This window comes from Vidua chalybeata, chromosome 15, assembly GCF_026979565.1.
Source record: "Vidua chalybeata isolate OUT-0048 chromosome 15, bVidCha1 merged haplotype, whole genome shotgun sequence".
NCBI lineage: Eukaryota > Metazoa > Chordata > Aves > Passeriformes > Viduidae > Vidua > Vidua chalybeata.
The window spans coordinates 9,362,902-9,378,231 of NC_071544.1; the positions used below are offsets into that span (position 1 = coordinate 9,362,902).

General features: G+C 38.3%; 1 protein-coding gene across 4 annotated transcripts in view; it reads right to left on the minus strand.

The window, feature by feature from the left end:
• The window catches only part of LOC128795701 (core histone macro-H2A.1), a 42,829-nt gene that overhangs the window by 15,940 nt on the left and 11,559 nt on the right, over positions 1-15,330 (minus strand). For 2 of the 4 annotated variants that reach the window (XM_053956694.1, XM_053956692.1), the window contains exons 3-5: positions 6,157-6,263; positions 4,522-4,719; positions 2,592-2,699 (exon numbers count right to left, since the gene is read on the minus strand). In XM_053956694.1, the coding sequence (XP_053812669.1) occupies positions 2,592-2,699; positions 4,522-4,719; positions 6,157-6,263 (413 nt within the window). Of the gene's footprint in view, positions 1-2,591; positions 2,703-4,521; positions 4,720-6,156; positions 6,264-15,330 lie in introns of all 4 variants that reach the window. The other 2 variants (XM_053956693.1, XM_053956690.1) reach the window with 1 other exon arrangement.

Sequence of the window (15,330 nt, forward strand, 5' to 3'; positions counted from 1 at the left end):
CTGATAGCATGTGTTGGCAGCTAAGTATTATTTTACTAAATTCTGCATTTACTGCTCAATGCACTGTTAGCTATCCAATTGCCAAAAAAAATAAGAAATTAATCAGAATTTTTCCTGTGGAATTAAGTCCTCCAATGAGTAATTGCTCAATTTCACTATCCAATAGTATGAAGCATGTCTTAGGCACAAGTGATCCCCTAAAGGGCCACTTTAAAAAATAAACAGACACAACTTGCATATACATGTGCAACAAAGAATGGACATAACTTGAGGTAACATTTCAATTAAATGTTAGTTAGATAAAATGCAGATGGCACTTAGCACATCCATGATTATTTTCTTAGCCAAGCCTGCATTTCTGATTTCAGACAAAATTACCTTAAAAGTCTTGAAGCTTTCTCTGGTATGAGTTTCATACTGAAAACTGAGGATGCCTAGCGCAGACCAAAAACTGAGGTCTCTTGGAAAGTCCAATCCTTAAAGCTTAGGCTTGAGATCCTGCAACTCTGCCTCTACTTTGCAATACTCTCAGGAAAAACAAACTAGTTAATGTGCACAATGCCACATTTCTACTGAGATGTCACTTGTGGATGTGCAATCATTTACATATTAACTAGATTTTAATAATTAATGTGGCACTAATAAATTAATTCTACTGGTGTAACTGAAGGATTCTTTGCCATTTCATGACCTCTAAGAATTTCCAGCTGAATGTCAGCAGTTACCTAAACATTTAATGCAATAATTGTAATTTTAAAAACTGAACAATACCCAGGTTTGCAACATTCTCATTTGTGATTTTTGCATCAAATTAAATTTAGGGTTATTAGAAGGATGAAGAGCTGCTCTTGCAAATAAGTTCCTTCCCTTCTATAAACATGGAGCCTAGAAAAATTTTTTTTCCATTAAACACTTATGAATGGTGTGATATCAAAATCAAGATTGTTTTCTTCCTTCTCTGCATTTAGCAAAGGATTTTCTTATCTGGCAGACAATGGTTTTGCAAATCACACAGATGGCTGGAAAGGTGTTCAAGAATGTCACAGAAGGTTTGAAAGATCCTGATTGACTGATGTCAGCAGCAATTCTTCAAATGCCTTCTCTAACCCTCAGAACATGATCTGTTTGCTTTGGAGTGTTCCCTCACAGGAGACAAACACGTTTTCATTTTCTTTTAATTTCTCTTTTCATTATGTGTTACAACAAAATGCTAACACCTGGTCCCTCTCATGTGCAGGGCTAGCTGACAAGGACCCAGTGCAGGGATGGATGTGTCACACCAGTAATTTTCTCAGGGGGCTGGACTCAAGTGAATGAGAAAGCCAGAAAGTCCATTCCCCAATATTAGGATTCACTGGGAAGCTGTACAACAGACACTGGCTTTGCCCACCACAGCTTAAAGAAGTCCTGGAGTTCATGATTTTCTTCCACTGAGCCCAACAGCAAAGTCCCACTGATTTGCTGGGTCAGTCTTGCTGGAACACAACACTAGGTCTTATTACAGGTTTCCTATGGTAACTAAAATGAGCTCAAAAACAGCTCCAGAAGTCTGACATTACTTGCTTTCTTGAAACAGTAATGTAGACTATAAATTTTGGGTTCTAATTTAGTCATCAAAATGTTTTTGAAAAACCACGCCCCTAACAGGAGTAAAATAAAAACCAATCCTACCAAATCAGCCACCTAGCTGTAGCTGTAAAATTAAATGTGGAAAATCAGAAGTATTGAAAAAAATGTTACTCTCATGCATGTTACTTGGCAAACAAACTGGAGGATAAATGGAGAACAACCTCAGTATGAAATAAAAATGAGTCAGAGGAGTTACATTCCACAATGGACAATGGCTCATCTTTTATGGCTTACAACACAATGATCTGATTATTGAATGCTAGCAGAAAGATGCAGTTTTACTTAAGAAAATTTTGCATCACAAATTAAAGGCAGGTTTCAGGATAAAAGACCAAATTAATTTAATGACTCATCTCTTTAAATTGATCCTCTTTAAGCAGATATATATTTGTATTAAACCAACCCACATCCCAAATCATATTCACAGGGAAAAAAAGAATTGTTGATCTCTAGCTTTTCATAAAAGCATCATTCATTATTACACAACATTAACTTCTGTAAATCACAAAGCAGAACACAGCATAAAACCATTATTATGAACAAATGTCTAAATTAGGTTTTGATAAAAACCTGTAAATCATTTACATCAGCAATGAAGTGGGCTGACTGTTGGAAAAAACACATTTTATGCTTAGAATAATCTCTTTGGCAGATGCTTATCTGTAACAATTATGTTGTTTATGAATAGAGAGAGATTACAAGCACACAGGCTTTCCTTCAAATTAAGTACTTAATTATGTAGTCACATGAAGACTTCTTTATGTGCTTTTTAAAATGCTCTAGAAGTTGTTTTGGATAATTTCTTTGATGAGAAAAACTGATATCATACATCTCCTTGATTGCTCAGTGGGGAAATGTCCATTGTACCTATATGTTTTGTGGAAAAGGGGGTAGTAGGAGGGGGGTGTTCCCTAAGCAGCACAGAAAAATAGGTATTAATTTATAAAAATGCAGGATCATACCTTCTGGCCAAGAAACAGGCTTTTGGTGGACAGGACTGTGAAACCATCTGCAGGAGTTCCCTCTGTTGTACTGTCAGCACTGGCTGATTTGCTCACTTCTCCCTGCTTCTTCTTCCAGAAATATAGTTAATTAGTTAACTCAAGGCTCTGAGAAAAACAGTTTAATGACACTAAGATATATGACATGCACTAAATGTTTAGCAGGCAATAAAATATCTGCACAAACAGTGGTGTTGGATTTTATCCTGTAGTCCAACCAAAGTGCCTGATAACAGCTGAAGGGATCAATAGGAAAAACGACCTCAACGTCTGCAGATCTACAGGCGCCTCCTCTTGCCTACAATAGTGCACAGTTGAGATGACAGTTGTCTTAAATGTTGCAGAAAACATATAAACAGCCCCAAACTTTTAACAGCTTTCTAATGGCTTGTGTGGACAAAGATTACAGATCTCTGTATGTAGGCAGATACTCATTGTAAGCTAGAAACTGACTTGTCAGAGAATAAATTTTATCTGTGAAGGGAGGTGCTCCCAGATTTCACAGACTTATTTTTAGAAATTCTCCTTTGTAATGTGGCTGTCCTTAGAAGCAGTGTCAAGAGAGAATACATCTACTTTCTATCTGCCTGCTTGCAGGAAATGGGCTGAACAATTTTCTGTCTTATTTAACATCATCACCTACTTTCATCTCCAGTGAAACTGCTGGAGGAGAGAGAAGGAGTTCCCCTCAACCACCATTTCTCTTTTCAACTTTATTACTGCAGTGAAATAACAGGTTTCAGGAATTAAATGGTTTACTGAACAAAAAGGAGGATTAGAACATTTTGAAAAGGAAGTCAATTCACAAAGGCTGTTGTTATAAACTCAATTGGCGCCAATTTCACATTTTCAATAAAATTATTATTTACAATTTCATATAAATATTTGGTGCCTCAGCATTTTCTCTGTTGAAGCAAGAAAAAGGACACCTGGAACACTGAGCAAGCCACTGTTCTCCTGTTGTCCCTTTCCAAAGTATATAAACGAAGTTTGAGACCAAACAACTAAAATAACTTACGCAAGGGTACATTGTGCTTTTAGAAGTTGTAACCATGCTTTACTTTACACAAGTGTTTTGAAAATTAGATTTTCATGGGTCTTATTTCAATTCCCCAGGAGTTTACTGTTAGCCAAATACCAATATAGTAAGCAGACAATACAGTTTATTGTGTGGAAGAAAAACAGAACCCCACAACAGACTTCCTGCTTTTGTAATCAAGCAGGCCAAAAAATTCCAGATTTAGGGGAATTATTAATGCATGGTTATTGGAAGCACTGCATTTGAAATGTCAACTAGTAGGTGTTCTGAGGGAGAAAACTAAATTCAATAGCTCAAAAAACCAGAAGAGTGAAACAATCAGAAGAGAGACCAAGTAAATAGTAACAGGATAAATACAGAAGCTTTGCTTGACCCAGAGGGAACTTTCACATTCCTTGTCCATTTCATGTGAAATTCCTGTACTTTTCTTCCGACTTGCCAAACTTATTGCTTAACTGTAGTTGCTTTGCAAAAGAAAAAACATCCTTGGCTACACATGTACACATTGAAAGATTTCCTACTCCTACAAACTGATACCTGTAAGGCATGAGCAGTACAGCCCCCAGACGCTTTCCTCTTGTCTCCTGGTACACCCTCTGCCCACCTCAGAAGGTTTCTTACAAAGAACAGAGGATTTATGGCCCATCTTTCTGTGCTGCAGACCTGGGCCACTCCTGAGGGTGTTCAGGCTCCAGGTGCACCAGGGAGAGGGCAGAGCTCATCCTGCCCTGCTCACACTGTGGCTGAAATCATCATTGGTAACAACACATGCAACGGAGAGCTGACCCAGTGTGAAGCTCCCTGCAGCTACTGCTGGCAAGCTTTGGGTTTAAAATAAACACATGACTCTACCTTGGATTTCCTTGCTCCTTTCTTGCCGCCTGTTTTCTTTGATACAGTTTTTTTCTGTGATGGAGACTTTGCCTTCTTTGCTGGGGGTGGAGTGATGATGGCTTCCAGTTTTCCTTTTGATCCCCGCTTCTTTGCCAACAGCTCTGGGTGAATATTGGGTAACACTCCACCACTGGCTATGGTGACCCCTTTCAATAGCTAATAAAAAAAAAAAAGAAAAAAAAAGAAAAAAAAAAGTTGTAGAAAATAGGACTTACTGCAAATTTTGAATACTGCCTTGAGTTTCTCCACCATTATCCTTGAAGAAGAGACGAGAAATGCATGAAATGGAGCTGACCACATACTTGATTTTTAAAGGGAGCATGTGTTTTTCTTGCACACGTGTTTGTCACTGTCAGCATCTCTAGGGCTCACCTGAGATCTGTTTCTCTGAATCCATGCCATGAAGGCTGTTACCCAATGAGGAAAAACAAGACAGCCCCAGGCACACACCTGAGGGCCCAGCAGGGCAGCCTGTGAGAGAAAAATGGGACCCCAAAGTCCAGGGTGTAAGACTACAATGGATGCCACACTGTGAAGAACCCAGTATATGTCCCAAGTGCTGCATTTTCCTGCAATTGTATTATTTAAAAGTATTTTTTTCTTAGAAAAAGAAATTTCAAAATGGAGGGCAACATTTATACAAATCTCTATACCTGTCTTTCTTCAAAAAAATATGCAGTTGAAGATCAATATCCAAAAGTGTGCAGTTTATTCAAGCCTTTAAAAGTAGAGTTGAAATACATCATGTTCTGTATTTAAAACCACATTAACTCATTTTTATACATCTAACTGTGACTAATTCACTATTCAGGAGGATACAGACAGTGACATCAAAGTCCCCCAGGTGCTCCCACCTTCTCATTCGTGTTTACTGCTCCCCAGTCTCAACTCAGTGAGGCTCCAAGCTTACAAAGGGATAATGAATGGAAAGTATTACCAAATTTCAGACAAAACCAGAAGGAGGGTGGTTGGGGGAATATTTTTTCCTGCTCCATCATGATACACAGATTTGGAAAAAGTATCTTTTCAGAGAGGTTTTTACAGCACCTCACACAAAGATACATTAATCCCAGCCACTGCCTCTGGCTGACACCACAGCACTGTAATAATAAAGCCAAATCTTTTTATGGCCAGGTTAAAAGTATCTTTAAGTCTGCAAAGGACACATACTTGAAAGACTTTAGAGCTCTTCTGTGGTCACAGTAACAGACTTCAGTGAGAACAAGATAGGTCCCACTGAGACCTCATCTGTCTAAAGGGGAAACTAAAAACAAACAAAAAAACACCATCTGCAGGATTTTCTCTGTGTCCTTGAAGAATTTATGACAATACCCCAGTCCAACAGAAGTGGCTGTAATAGTGTTAGCAAACATCATGTTAGATCTCCATTGCATTTTTACACATTTTAGGAGTGCTGAAATACATAATTAAGCTGAGTGCTGTAGCTAGTTACACAGCCAGCATGCTACTGAGTGTTTCCTGGTGTGCTGCTCAATAAGCAGAGGTCTTGAGTTACAAGTCAGCTATATGAAAAGACAATTTAAGAAGCCCTAAAGGAAATCTTGGCCTTCACATGGCAGAGGTTTTTCTTACCTGATTTAATTCTTCATCATTTGCTACAGCCAACAGGATGTGTCTAGGAGTGACTCGACCCTTCTTGTTGTCCCTTGCAGCATTTCCAGCCAATTCCAGAATTTCCGCTGGGGAAAAAGTAAGCTCCTTTTAATTACAGTGTGGTCATTAAGAGAAGTCAATGTGTTATTTAGCATCCATGCAAAAAGGCATGGGAATTACATCATGTTACTCCTAACTGCTCTAGAGACCTTCAGTAGACATCTAACTCTAAAATTATAATTTTTTTAATACGTCTAATCACTGAAGAACAAATGCACACTTAAGTCCTTTAAACTAGAATTATTATGCTTTTTTATTATTATGCTTTAAACTAGAATTATTTTTTTTTTATTCTTTTGAAACAGTTTCCCCAGATTCCTCACTTTTCAGTGCTCTTCTCAAGGCGACTGTGTGCTCACCTCTTAGGACCCCTCTCATATCAGAGGACAGAGTACAGTACATACACAAATTCTATAGGTCTTTTTCTCAAATCTGTCAAATGTGAGTTCTGGCTTGTATCACTTCTACTTTTTTATTACCGGAAAAGACACTATTCTCAATGACTCATTTTTAGCATTAGGGAACCATGTAAACACACATCTGAGTTAGGACACTAAAAATAAAAATTCTGCTGCTACACTCATTTAAAGATTTTTTTTTCTCTATCTGAGAAGTAGTTTTTAACCAGAAGAAGTAATTGATGAATCATGTTTGCTTGCTCCTTATAAATTATTCCTTAGAAGATATTTCCAGGGCTGACAAAATAATGTTCAACAGCCAGGCATTTAATGGCTTTTTCTGAATTAGGAAAGATGAACTTGCTCCCCGTGCAAGGATCTTGGAAGAGAAAGGCTAGAGTATTACCTGCTAACTGATTTATCTGCAGCTCAACAAACCCTGGGCAAGGATGCAATTAATTACAAGAAAGTCTGGGGAACAATTAAAAAAAATGACATAACATGTTTATCAGACTTAGCAATTATGTGCTACTGCTGTCTCCATTACACCTAACCTTTCATCTCCCTCTCTACAATCTGTGTTGCACTATTGCACTTGGTAGATTTCCCTTTGCATATCTGGTAAAGTGTGGAGAAAAAGAGGAAAAAAAAAAGAAATGTCTTTTTTGACATCTATTACACACTAATATTAAAATGTAACATTCCAATAATATATGAGCTTGATTTCACATTTAAGAACTGACTAAACCATGAGAGCACTCCCATAAGCTTGATTTAGAAGCAAAGAGAACTGAATTAAGGCATTAACCTGGAAACAAAATGACTGAAATCAAAGCTCATGTGACCACATGCCTTTACCATAGGACACAGTAAATCTTCAGTAATACTAGACAGCACAGACTACGGCTTCTCATTAGACTGAATTTAACATGATTCACCAATTATTTTCCATCCTAAGTCCCATAACAGTTAAGATATGATGCTTACTGGAAAACTTTCAGCTGCTTCTGGATATTCTACAGTTAAACTTCATTGAGGATTTTGGTGTGCTTTCACCATTTTTGTGTTCTTCAAAGCACACAATTAACTTCATTATAGCATGAGGCAGAATATTCAGTCTAAACCCCAAAGTAACTCAACTTTTCATGCTGACAACAATTGCTTTAATTTATTTTTAAAGCAGGATTAGCAGGGTAAGGTCAACCTGCCCACCGTTTCCACACCTCCAGAGAACTGAATTAAGTTGGCATAATCCCTTTCACATACTTCTGGCAGGGCCCAGCTCAGACACGTGAGGTTTTGCTGCCTGCAGCCTGTGGCGGCAAAGCCCTGAATCACTTCGCAGCGGACATGGTGAAATCCTGGATGCACCCCAGTCATCCCCACTGACCCCAGCAAGGCTCTGTCACCGAGTAAGGCCACCACCTCCACCTCTTCACATCAGGAATGCAACTGTTTGTACCTCAGACTTAAGCCCAGCTGAAAAGCAAGGGAAGGCTTTGCTGCTTTTTGGTTTGCCTCTGCTCCCCCACCTCCGCTGCTCTCCGGCACCGGGCCCTGCTGAACAGTCAGGCCGTGTCACTCTCTGTGACTGATCAGCACAGCTATGCAGACAGGTCATTCTGGAACTAAAGACTCTAAGAAAGTGCTATGCCTGTAAAGCACACAGGAATGTTTTATTTGTTCCTCATAAAACTAAAATGTCTGCCTCGTACAGTGGAGAACTGTTCTTGTAAGTGCTAAGCCCTCTTCCTTGGACAGGAAACTCATTTTGAAATTACAGTTTTCTAATGGTCCTTTAGGGAAGTTGAGGTACCCCACTTCCTCTTCAGGAAGAGAACGCTTTGCACTGGTGTTGAGGACCACAAAAGAGGAGCTTGGGGAGAGGGAGAGAGAGGAGGAGGCCATGGAGGGTGGAATTTCTCTTCTGGCCTTCTCCTCAGCGCTCCAACAACAACCAAGTATTGCTTGTACATGCAGAGAGACCCACAGCACTGAGAACTGCCAGACTCAGCTATGTGCACAAGTCTGCTCAGAGGGGGACTCTCCTATCTAAAAACAGAGGATTAGGAGGTATTCAAACTGAAGCCAACATAGGCAACAGCTTTTTGATTTAGAACTGACAAGAGACAAACCTAATCCAAATCCAACAGATCAGAGCACTTAGAAATGCTGGAAATGAAGACTTTCTGGATGCAGACAGGATTCAGACTACTTGCCCGGATTTTTCCTGCAGACAGCACTACTTTCATATCTGTTTAATGCTGCTTTAATTCTGGAGATTTAAATGGTGTTTTGCCCATTTTTAAAATCAATTTTAAATTAGACGATTGTAAAGGAGCTGATTCAAATTTTCAGAAGAGTAACTGTGGATTTACCTGGAAAAAGGAGTAGGTGGGAAAAAGTACTTAAAATTGAGACTGGACTTGAACTCTCAGGTCAACCCATTACTTTGGAAGCGTCATTCTACCAGGTTCAAATGTTTGAGTCATTGAGGAGTTCTGTTTCATTAAAAGCAATCTTCCCACAGTAGGAGAAAACAGACATTTAAAAATCAACTCCAGCAACTAAGCAGAGTCAAGAGAGAAAGCTTTGCTTAGAATTGTTGAGGAAAAGAAAGTGTTAAGAGCTTCCATGACATCAGGTTTCACTCAGCTTGTATTTATCCAACCAGAAGACCAAAACAAAAATGTTTTACAGAAATGAGGCCTCACAAAAAGGATGGAAGTTGCATAATGTCTATTCCATTCGTTTCATATATTTACTCAAGGCATTTCCCCCTAGAGAATAATTACATCACTACCACTCAGGCAGCAGGCAACTGCAAGACTCACTTTACAGAACTACAGAACATGAAGAGCTCTATTTTTTTTTTTTTTTAATGAAGAAAAATCCCAACTTTTTCAATATTATATGGTTTGGAATGTATCCTTCAACTACTACATACTGAAATCAGCTTAATATGAAGAGAAACTCCATCTGCACAAATGACTTTTTCTGTGCTTTTGAATAATTTTCAACAAAAACGCAAACCAACATGTACAACTTAAAGTACAGATATAAAACAAACCAGAAAAAAAGTGTGAGAGCTGTATAATTAGGAAAAGAAAATTAATTAGGAATTCAATGTCAACATGTGATATATTCATATACAGACAGCTATTTAATAGCAAAAAAGGCATTGATGCCTCAGAAATCTGACTATTCTGTGAGCATACCAATTTCATTTAAAAGACATAGTTATGATTAATATTTTTCTTCTTTTCAGTTATTAATAAAGTAGAGGCATTGAGTGGGAAACCCTAAAAGTTAAGAAATTTTCCTTAGAATGTATCTCCAAGGCAGTTTTCATTTAGATCACTTGAAAAACTTCTTGGTAATAGTTAGAACTGGGATATGGGTAGTGAAAACTGGTCTAAGCCTGTTTTCAGCACTTGGACCAGAACTGCTTTTCTTCAGCTGAGGTTTTTAAAAGTTCAGTTAAGTATTTTTAAAGGAGAAAAGCAAACCGGCTGTGTATCCTCATATTTAAGATAGAGATAAGACCACAGGAAAAGCTGTTCTCACGACATTTCCTACTCAAACACAACCAAAAAGTGTCAGAAGTCGCCACAGAAACCTCATCCTGGATGAAGGGTTCCGGACTCAGATTTCAGTTTTCCTCGTCCTTTACTTTCAGAGACCCTGGTCATCTCTTAGACACCCTACTAACTTCCCAATTTCACTGCTTGCATTTCCCTGTTTCTCAAGGGGCTGCCCTCTGCCCTGAGAATTGTTACACTGGTATTTCACAACACTTGCAAACTCTGGAACAGAACACAACACATGGTTAAAATGAAACTAATTACTATTAGGCCAGAACAAAGCAGGCACAGTAGAAACTGCAGACCTGGATGCTACAAAAGCAAATGCATTCTCCTCCCACTCCTGGAGAGTGCTCTAGTTCATTTATCACTAGTTTTCAAACAAAATATTACTGGTCATTACTGACTAAAACTCCTCTCCAGCCTAAATAAAAAATCCTTTAGCTTATCATGCATTCCAGGCTGTAATCTTTCTCAATGTAAACAATAAATTCAATTGGTCTGACTTCATCCCCAAAATGTGTAAATGTGTTTTTCTTTTTTTTTTTTTTTTTTTTTTTTTTTGGTTTACATCACAAGCTAAATCATTGCTATTGCATTGAATCTCTTTGTTCACCTTGTCTTAAGGGAGATGAAATCATATCTTTGAAAAATAAACTCTTAACAACTAACAGGTGATGTGCTGATACAAGGCCAATTTCTGAACACGCAAATTCCAACAGGAACAAGTCAGGGGTTTCTAAAAAAATCGTGAAACCACTCCTGAAAAGAAAATTTAAAACAATATCCAGAAATCAAAGAAAAATGAATGTTGATACAAATCCACTGAGAAAAATATGTATTTGCTACAGAGTCAACCAAATGACAAAGAGTCTGCTTATTGTACTTCAAATTAATCATCTTTCCCATCAGCATTTTATTGACTTGAAATTCATTTTACATGATTCCAGAAGGTTTTAACCAAATCAACCCAGGCTGTTAAGAGTTTCCTGCATTCTTCTCTCCATGTATTCCACCCAATCCCCCTGGAATCTGCAGTTGCAAGAGTGAAGGTAGAATCATTTAACAACACTTTCCCTCTTACACATTCCAATAAAACAGTTCTTAGCCTTGGTTCAAAGTCGTGGAAATCTGATGCAGTGAAAATCAGTTCAAGAAACTTTACTGCTTTGAACAAGCCTTGATGAAACCTTAACTCTCAGCAGGGCAATCGTTCTCTTAGGATGTGATAGAAACCCCAGTCCTTTCAGTCTTGAGTGTCTGAGCTGTATCAAAACTAGGCTCCTTAAAGGAAAAACTGTTAACTTTGCTAAGTTATTGTAAGTTTTGCATTTCTGTGAGGCAGATGACAGACTGCTGTTTACATAAAACACAAATTCAGGCCACAAAAGCCACTTCCACTTGGAGCCTTCTGATCTGACTTACACATCTTTTCAGCTTTTTCCTACACTTTAATAATACCATCCATTTTTTTTTTTTGTAAGAGATCCAATGTTATTTAACACAGATGTTATTTATTACAATGGCCACACCCTGAGTACCAATTTAAAGAGATAGCCTAGCTCTTCTCCATAAGAATCATGATCTAGCTCAAATCAGCTCTTATTCTTTTTCAGTGGAGCTTCCTCTACCTGGCAGTACGCTTTGCTGTTCCTCATAACAGCTTACATATGTTTTAGAAATGCACTCAAACAAGATTAAAGTAACTGCTGCCAGACGTTACCTGATCAAGTGCAGCATGTGGTACTTGGGGACATGGTTTAGTGCTGGACTTGGCAGTGCCAGGTTCACAGTTGGACTTGATGATTTTGGAGGGCTTTTCCAATCTAAATGATTCCATGTATGCTTTGGTCTGGCTGTTAAAGAATACAGGGGACTACTCACATCCTGAGACCGGGTCCTGGCTTAGCCTTTAATGCTGCATTTCTAAACATTAAAGAAATCAAGAGGACTCACTGTAACTTGCTTGGAGCAAAGCCCACATCCAGCCTGACCTCCAGTCCTCAGCCAGTGCCCAAGTGGGCACTGGGGGCAGGTGGGCTGGGACATTAGAGCAAGCAAATTTTCCAGAACATTCCCTCTGATTTCAGCCATGTGCAGCTAAGTGGCTCCCCAAGTTAGAAATGCTGTCTTTTGGTTTAGTTCCCCAACAGATTTTACTTCTATGGATGTGTCTAATTGTTTTCTGAACCCATTCAGAAAGGTTTAGCACCATTTTTAGCATCCATGACATCATGCACTAACAAAGCCTGCTGTACCACAGACATTTTTGCAATTTGAGAGAAAAGTACCTCCTGTATGGTTTAGAAATATTGTGTTTCACTGTATATCCCTTAGATTTACTTTTACCCAGTGAAGTTTATACTGAGGATGGAGCACTTCATCTGATGGCAGAATCCACATAGAATTTAATTTCTAAAGGTAATTCACGGAAAAATATACTTTGGAAAAATACTGAAGCCCGAAGACAGAATATTATCTGAACTCAGGCATTCTAAATAACCCTTATGGAAAAAAGGTGAAAAAAAAATCATGCTTACAATACTTGATGCAAGAACTTCTAAAATTTGAGAATATCTGAGGAAAGAAACTGTTTGCTAAATACACTGTAGAGTCGGAATGTCTTCCTCCTTCTACCCAGTTGTCCTACAACTGTCATTTCAAGAATAAAGGGCCAAAGAAGAAAAGAGTTCAGCTTTATAGATTCTTTTATTCTTCTCAACAAGGAATTCCATTTAAGACAAAGGTATGAGTAGGAAAAAACTGTGTAACAAAATCAGCCACATTTTTGTTTTACACTTCTCTTACACTCCATTCTTCCAAACAAAGGCTGATACCAGTATTAAATTGAGCAGCAATATATAGATGAACTCATTGGTCTGTTGCAACTTAGCCAAATAAACAGGTGAAATTACTTATTAGAATAAGAAGTATTTCATCTTAGTTAAAATGTAACTGAAATGTAACAGAAAATTTAACATTTTCAAGGCAGGAAATACTCACTGACCATGCCATAAAAACTAAACCAGCCCCATCCAGCATTTTGTAGATTCTTTAAATATGACATGTCACAATGTTGCACATTTACCCCTCTGAACTATGCTGACATAGCAGTACGCACTGTTAGAGCTTTTATTACAAGAAAACACTCTTGTTGGTTCTTACAGTTTTTCATCAAACCTGACCTGCGCAGCTTGGAGACTACATCAGGATTGTAATCAGGTCAGTAATTTTGTACTGAGTGAGCTTTTGCAACTCAGAGATCCATGGAAGTTTACAGGACTACACAACAGTAAGACAGACACATATATAAGTGCTTACAGGGCTGGAGCCAAGGAAGGGCTTATAAGTGAAAGAAAACTCTTCATTTATATACATTTGAAAGACACTGATTCATGCATTTATAATTCAGAAAGTTGGTCATTCAGTTGATAACAGTGCAAAGTTGTATATCTCAAGTTGCACTTCTTACAAGCAGAGCAATTTCAAATTGTGATACTGACACTTGAGAGCATGACACAAGTCTTCTGTAGAAGGAATGTTACAAAGGAGTTTTCCTATGCTGATACAGTCAAAAGGTCTTTGCTTGTGAGGTTATTGCCATAATCAACCCTGCTGTATTTTAGGTGCAGTATTAATCCATATTGAAAGCATGTTACATACAAAGAGGTATTTTCATGCTTGCTCGGAGAAGGCACAGGTCCTGTGAGCCCCTAATTTACTTCTGGCGTCTTTGGGACAGTTTGTAGTACCCCACCATAAAATGAAGTAGTGTTTCTAAAGTTGCCTGTTTGAATAGCAGAAATGTATCTTGGTAGTGAATGCACATTTCAATGGTATCAAAAAGATATTGTCAATTAATTATCTTCTTAAATTTCATTACTCTCCAAGGATGGTTATTTATGGGAGTCTCAGACTGCCTGGAACTTGAATCTGCTTTTAACCCAATGCTTTTTTACTGTGAACCCTTGAGCTCCCCTCTGCTTCCAAGCAGGAGTTCAGTGGAACATCTGCTTTGACAGAAAGGGCAAATCATTGTTTTCCTCTGTGACCCTGTGAAGATTTTGGTCAGTGAGCAGAACACAAGACGTGAACAGCAGTTCAATTTGCTCAGCTTGGACATTGCTAAGTGAGCATCTGAAGTGAGCAGTAAAACCTACTGCTCTCAGGAAGGACTTTTCTTTTGCAGCCAATCAGCAGCTGGATCAAAAATGTTTCCCACATTGAAAATTCATCAAGATAAAAACGCAATGAATTGAGCTCCAGCACATGAACCCCCATTATTTGATTCCGGTGACATCAGAAAGCCTGAAAACAAAAACTTGGGTAAACATGGGAATGCCTCAGATGCAATTCTAACCATGGGATTCAAGAAGTGCTTATTTTACATTTCAAGAAAATATATGATTAATGGTACCCCTGTGCAAAAAAAACCCAAAAACACAGCTGAGAAAAAGATCTAATGGAGAAAACAAGTATTAAACATTTTCTCCTACCTTCATATGTACGTAACAAATATAAATCAGTCTCATTTCTTCTGTATTCCTGTGCTCCTGCTGTTTTATAAACTTCTCCTTCTCCTCATTTGCTATGACATTTTGGCAATTGAAAATTATTTACAGTGTAGAACAGATGACTGGGAGGGGAGAGCAGAAATCACTTGCAGGCCTGGCTCTTTCTGCCTTTAAATATGCTCAAGAGATTTCTGTTTTTCAAGGCCAAAGGAGTATCTTTTTCCATTAGTAAGAAAGGTTGGACCACATATTGTAATTGTAGAGCTTGTGCAAGCTCTACACCTGAAAAGACCATAATTGATGCGATGTATGGCAGGACCAGTTCTGACAAATACAAACCACCGAAATTCATGTGAGTGGCTGCAATGCCCCAGACGAAGTCTGTGGCCATTCTCTTGACTGACCTAGAGTTCTTTTTTGACATAAACTGATACTGATGCACTACTTTGCAGAGAAATTATGGGAGGGATTGCAGTTTTCTGAAGTCCATGTTTGGAAAAACAAATAGGCAAGGAATCATTAGCAAATAAGTGCAATAAGGAAAGAAGACAAAAGTAATCACCAACACAGAATGTGGCAACTGAAAACTGTTGATAA